Genomic DNA, 6,568 nt, shown 5'->3' on the forward strand with positions numbered 1-6,568 from the left:
GGTCGAAACTCGACGACGCTTTGTTTTAGCGTCGGGTGAAATTTAGAGACGACGACGCTTTAAAGCGTCGTCGCAGGCCAAAAGATACGACGACGCTTTAAAGCGTCGTCGGAGGCCAAAAGGGGCCCAACACCCCCGATCCCTCCTTCACCCAGCCGCTCCCCCGATCTTAGAGACGACGGCGCTTTAAAACGTCGTCGGAGGTCCCTCCTTCTTCACCCAGCCGCTCCCCCGATCCCTCCTTTTTCTGCCGCTCCATCCGCCCACCCCACCATCCGCCGTTCTTCTTTTAATCCCACACCGGAGACCCCACCCGTTCTCCCCTAATTTCTTTTAATCCGCCGCCGCCTGGGCTTCGAAGCAGGGGCACTCGAGGGCTCCTCCGGATCGCCGTCTGAACCAGCCCAGCCACCACACGGCTCCATCGAGGGCTGATCACCCGGCTGTAGTTGAACCACTCGAGGAGGACTGCGAGAACGAAGACGACGATGAGCGCAAGGGCGTATATGCCGCCCCTATCGCCCGGCCAACCGGAGAAGAGGATCTGGGCGTTCTTGCCCCAGGAGAAAGTCATGTGCATGTCGTCCATCCCGTGTCCCATGTCGCCCATGCCTTGTCCCATATCGCCCATGGGCGCCATACCATGATGTCCCATGTCGCCCATGCCGTCGTCCATGGCGGAAGATTTTGCCAGGGCTATACGAGGAAGGGTTTCGCCGTCGTCCATGGCGGCCATGGCCTGGTTCCCCTCTTTCTGTTTTAATTTTTTTTAAAAAAAACAGGTTGCTAACGCCGACGCTTATAAGCGTCGGCGTTGAGTATTTTCCCGACGCTTTCATTAGCGTCGGAAAAGTCCTGTTTTTGCCGACGCTAAGAGAAAGCGTCGGCAAAAACCGGACCCACGCCCACCTGCCCGACGTTTGACCCACGCTTTGCGAAGCGTGGGCTGGGAATTCGCCGACGCTTATAAGCGTCGGTAGAGACAAAAAAAAGCGTCGGGAGTTCTTCCTTCTTTTGTAGTGACAAGTCTTAACTTTTTGGTGGTCCGAACAAGGGAGGGAGGAGGAGAATAAATCGAGGGGAGGCAATGGCCTTACCCTTCCTTTGGTCACATTCGTGCTGAGCAATGGATCCTCAGCATATCTTGAGGAGCTATAGCTATAGGGGGAAGCTGGCAAACCCCTGCTCAACTGCAATGTGGCAACTCCCTCCCCTCCTGATCCATTTACACCTGAGGCAAGCACCCTGTTCACACCATGGAGAAGACTACCCTAGGTCTCCTCTACTAGCAAACTAGGTCATCCTCACATTCTCCCCTCTCCTTGAAAGAATTTTATCCTCAAAATTTACATACCTAAGCCTTAAAAGAGTAGAAAGTATTTGACCCTCATCACATCATCGAGGTCCCAAGTAGTCCCTCCCCTTTCAAGATTATTGTTACATTGGACCTTGGCATAGGAGATGGTGTAGCATCTTAAGACTTGCACTTTTCTATCCAAAATTTTGAATGGGTTAGTCTTCATAGTTTTAGATTCTCTATGAAGCTGTATTGGCTCAAACGCCACTACATGGTTGGGATCCAATTAATACATACTTTCTTAGTATCAATATGTGGAATACATTATGTACACTAAAGAGGGCAGGTGGTAGTACCAAATGATTTACAACTTTTCCTACTCTGCCAAAAATCTCAAGGGAACTACCTATCTAAAACTAAGCTTGCTACGAATGCTAATCCTCATCATACTCTTGGTTGGAGAGACCCATAGAAAACATGATCCCCTACTTGTCCAGCTCCCTTCTTCTACTTTCTGCATAACTTTTTTGCCTGTTTTGAATTGTCAGTTGCCACTCTCTTATTAGCATAACCTTTTCAAGGCCCAATAGTTACCTTCCACCAATATCATCCCAAAGATGGTGGATCTATACATTCCACCCTACAATGTAGGGGTGTGAACGGGTTGAATCAAGTTGGTTTGGAGCTAAACCCAAAATTGAACCGATTTAAACCGATTTTCTGAAACCGAAACTAAAACCAAACAAACCATATATGAAAACCACTTGAAACTGATCTGAGTAATTTGATCGATTTGGTTTGATTTATTGGGTTGATATTCATTGGGTTGCGCTAAGTCTAAGCATAAAAACAAATATTTTATATAGGGTTGATTTTAGTAGACTGGACTAAATAACCTGGGCTAAGTCTAAACATAAAAATTTAATTATATATATAATAAAAAATTAAAAAAATAAAATTTATATATATAGACACATACGGGTTGGGTCAGTTTGGGTTGGGTTGGGTTGGTTTGAATATATATATATATACACACATGGGCTGGGTTGGGTCAGATAGGATTGGTTTGAATCGGTTTTCTGAAATCTCAAACCAAAACCAAACCAATTTGTTGGCTTCAAGACCTTCTTAAATCGAAACCAAACTGAAAGGAGCTTTCTAAATGCTATCTTGGTAGCAATTGATTTATGCAAAACTACATTAGAGGCAAGTGACTACCCCTTGCATCACCTCAATCTAAAGATAGGCCCTCAACATGACTTCTAAAATCTGAAATGTCTAGTAATCTAGAATTTCATCTTTTTTCAAAACTACACACTATGATATATATGCTGCCAAACAATCCACCCCTAAGATCACACTAAAAGTCCTTCATTTCTGATACCAACTAATGGGGGCGTTTGGTAACCCCAACAGAATCACCACGGTGGTCTAAGATCCCTGGTGATCCGAATACTGGGATGATTTGATCCCCAATGATCTAAGATCAATGTGTTTAGTAGGCCATGATCCAGTAATTAAAAATCTCTGGGTATCCATGAGTAACTTATTTGATATGGTATGGAGATCCAAGATCACCGACCACATAATACCATAAATATTCTTGATATATCTTAGATGGATTTTTTTATGTGTTTTAAATTCTCATGAAAAAAAAATGTAAGTCATTATGCTAATTTCTATAATAGCTCCATAATTTTGTCACATATTCTACTTTTAGTATCCCTTATCATATATTTATTAATCATATAAAATATATTATAATAAAATATTAATATATTTATCAATATATTAACTATTAATATATTCTATAAAAATATATTTATGACTCCTATAAATTATTAATCTTATAAAAATATGTTATTTTTCATTATAGAATTAATATTTTTATTTATACTTATAATAGATTTTTTAATACTAATAATTATTTTGATGAGGAAAATAAGGTAAATAGGAGTAATATATTAAATATTTTCATTATATAAATATAAAATATAATATATATTTCTACTATAACTTAAAATTATCTTTCAATAATAATAGGACAATAATATGATTAGTAATATATTATAATATAATATATATCATTAATATAATATATATATAATATCAATATAATATTATATATATAATATTGACATAATATATTGATGGTATATTGATATATCAATTTTTCTGCTAAATTGAGGGGTATTTTTGTCTTTAATTTTCAATCCAGGATCACTGCCTTGGGGTAATATTCTTAGATTTCTGATCTCAAGGACGGGTATTCCCATCACTGAGTTGGGCAATGATTTGAGAAGTGGAGGTTTAGGATCACCGCTACGTAGGATCACCGTGGTGCAACCAAATGCGGTGATCTCATCACCTCTACCCACATCATCTTTGATTCTGGGATGATCACCCCATACCAAATGCCCCAATAGGGCCTTATTATCCACCTCCCTGTATGTGGATAGTTTGAAGGTGATTACCTACTGTAACTGCTGCTGGAGCAATAACTACTGCTGTAGCAATTGATACTGCAACTACATCAACCTCATGGTATCTGCCCTAGCAGCCACTTATTTCTGAATTGCTCTAATGAGGGTCTGCATTAATTGAGAAGGGCAAACTTGCTCTCCGAGATTGATGTCAAACCCTTTGTGCTTATCTTTTTGAGTACCACCAGGAAAGGGGCTATTGCTGATTCTTAGCTGGTTAGTATTACCATCTAGTGATGATGAGGCACATATTTGCTGGTCTATGAGCTCCCCCAAGCAGTGGAGTCATCAAGTCATGTCGGCCTTCTAGGACACGGCCGGCTAATATCTTGGAACATTTTGCCCTACAAACAACATTCTCAGTCACAACCAATCCAAGCTGCCAAAAAAGGCGGGAAATACATGATTGCAATTAGGGCTTATCTAATCTATGCGCCTGCTAGATGTTCTTCTACCCATACTCATCCCTAAAAACCTTAAAATTTAAAATACACTTAGTCTAGATGGGATAGTCATGGAATCATAATCAATATACATGTATGAATCAAGTAGCAGCTCTCCCTTGCCCCAAACTTCCATTTGTTAGACTTTAAGATTATGGTAGTAGAAGGAATCAGAACTATACCATTTTGCTAATTTCCGTTAAGAACTGAATTCAAATGAAGCTCAAGATGAGGTGAATTAACCCTAAAATCATGCATACACTTACAATAGAATCATAAGAATAAGGTAATGATTTACACAGGATCATTTGTACTTCTAAATCAAGATAATAAATCCCAAATTCCCAATAGATCTTGATAAGTCAGAGTGGTATGATAGGAAGCTCATAAAGAAGTCATGCTTAAACTAAGCAATTTTTGATATAAGAAAATTCCAGACTTCCCAGAAATGGAAAGTCTAAGATGTCCGGACATATATACATTATATTCTATTCCACTCACAAGTACCTAATTTAAATCCTAGATATCTAAAACCAATGCTCTGTTACCGATTTCTGTCACACCCCAGCCCACCATTCATGCCTGACATGTGACATGCCGCATGCCCATAGGGCATAACCCTACAAAATACGCAGGATCTGATAGTCTGAATCATAAAATTTGTAACAAGAGATGTATAAGAGATTAAGGTAAACAAAATATAGTTAAAAATTACTAAGAATCAAATCTGTCCAAAATACAAGGTTCTGATACTTCCAGTATCAAATACAAAATCTAATTGATAATCTCACTCCAAAATACCAAACAACCCATGAGTTCAAGCATCATGCAACTCTGAAAAAGAGATAGAAAAATAATATAAGCTAACAGCTCAAGAATCCTACATGTACACACACAAAAGCAAAAAATAAGATAACAAGTTTTTTATTTAGCAGATATATAATTGCCAAGATAGCATCAAATTATAGCTATTATAGAATTTATATAATGATATTTGATAGCATACTGTGTATTTACCAGGTTCGGATAATATTCACATATAAATCAAATATTACTACCACATGCATACCACATGAGATCAGTGTAATGATTCTATTTCATAAATCATATAACTAAAGTAACATTTATTTAATTTTTATACAAATCACAAGTATTACCAAATTAGCAGTTCCATCCAACAGTAATATCAATGGATTATTTATTATTATCTGATTTATGCAAGTCAGATTTGGACATCTTATTTTTGGCATCTAGACTGGTCACGGCCACGGCAGGCAAAATCTCATATTACTCATGCCACACTTGAATCTGTGTTTGGTAACAAAAGTGTCATATTTCTGCCCATGATCGGCAATTGTAATCAAAGTGCCATGCTCTAGCTCGTGACCAAAAATCCTCATCGAGACCAGTCCAGATGCCCCCTTCTTCTCCATCTCATTATTCTATTATTATTATCTTAATATTATATTTTCACATTAGACTTAACCACGCCCATGCTCCAGCTCACAAGAAGCAAGTTGTCACATCACTCATGCCATACTTCAACCTATGGATGGCTATCATTTTTTAGCTCGTGAACGGCAACCATAAGAGTGTCACACTCCAGCCCATGACTGGCGGTCCTCATTGTGGCAAGTCCCAACACCCCTGCCCCATTTTAGTTATAATTTCTATATGAATTATTTATTCATAACATGCATATATAATTAATGCAAATAGAGAATCTTGTGGAGATAATATATTGTATTAATTAGTATATAAAATATCCATAACTATGCAAGCAACTATATACCGGGACTCTTACCTCACGCAATAGTGCAACCAAACGGCGTGCTAAATTTATTCCACAAGCATACCTAATACACCCAATTAACCCAAAATAAATTCTAAAATCGACCCTTTTCACTAATCCAATTATTTAGTTGCTAATTTTTTATTTTTTCTATTTTCCGAAAATCCTGTTGTAAGCTCTTCTCAGTAAATAAGTTAAATAAATTAGGTACTGGAGGTTACATTATTTAGCGGATCGCAAAGCAACCCTAGGCTAGGCCCTTGGAGTAGAGTTGGTCATGGATCGGGCTGAGCCTAAGTAAAATTTGATATTTACTGTGCTCAACCCAGCCCATGATCAGCTTTATGCGTACCTGCATAGGATTAGATTTGCCATCAGATCGGTTCGACCTGGGGGTGAGAGAGTGAGCCCCAAGTCTGATTCAGGGTTCGAAGAGAGATCCGGAGAGAGACTGAGACAGAGGTAGAGAGAAAGAAAGAGAGAGGATCTATGGAGAGAATAAGAGAGGTAGAAAGAGATCTTGAGAGAGAATAAGAGAGGTAGAAAGAGATCT

General features: G+C 38.8%; 1 protein-coding gene across 1 annotated transcript; it reads right to left on the bottom strand.

Moving 5' to 3' along the window:
• Window positions 1-274: 274 nt before the first annotated feature.
• On the bottom strand, window positions 275-743 carry LOC120106657 (copper transporter 6-like). Its single transcript, XM_039119680.1, has one exon. It carries the CDS (start codon window positions 734-736, stop codon window positions 290-292), a length of 447 nt encoding a protein of 148 aa, XP_038975608.1. The 5' UTR covers window positions 737-743; the 3' UTR covers window positions 275-289.
• Window positions 744-6,568: the final 5,825 nt, after the last annotated feature.

The sequence above is a fragment of the Phoenix dactylifera genome, unplaced genomic scaffold (assembly GCF_009389715.1).
Source record: "Phoenix dactylifera cultivar Barhee BC4 unplaced genomic scaffold, palm_55x_up_171113_PBpolish2nd_filt_p 000598F, whole genome shotgun sequence".
NCBI classification, from domain to species: Eukaryota; Viridiplantae; Streptophyta; class Magnoliopsida; order Arecales; family Arecaceae; genus Phoenix; species Phoenix dactylifera.

Coding starts and splice junctions, on each gene's coding strand:
- LOC120106657 (XM_039119680.1), bottom strand. CDS start 736: ATGGCCGCCATGGACGACGGCGAAACCCTTCCTCGTATAGCCCTGGCA.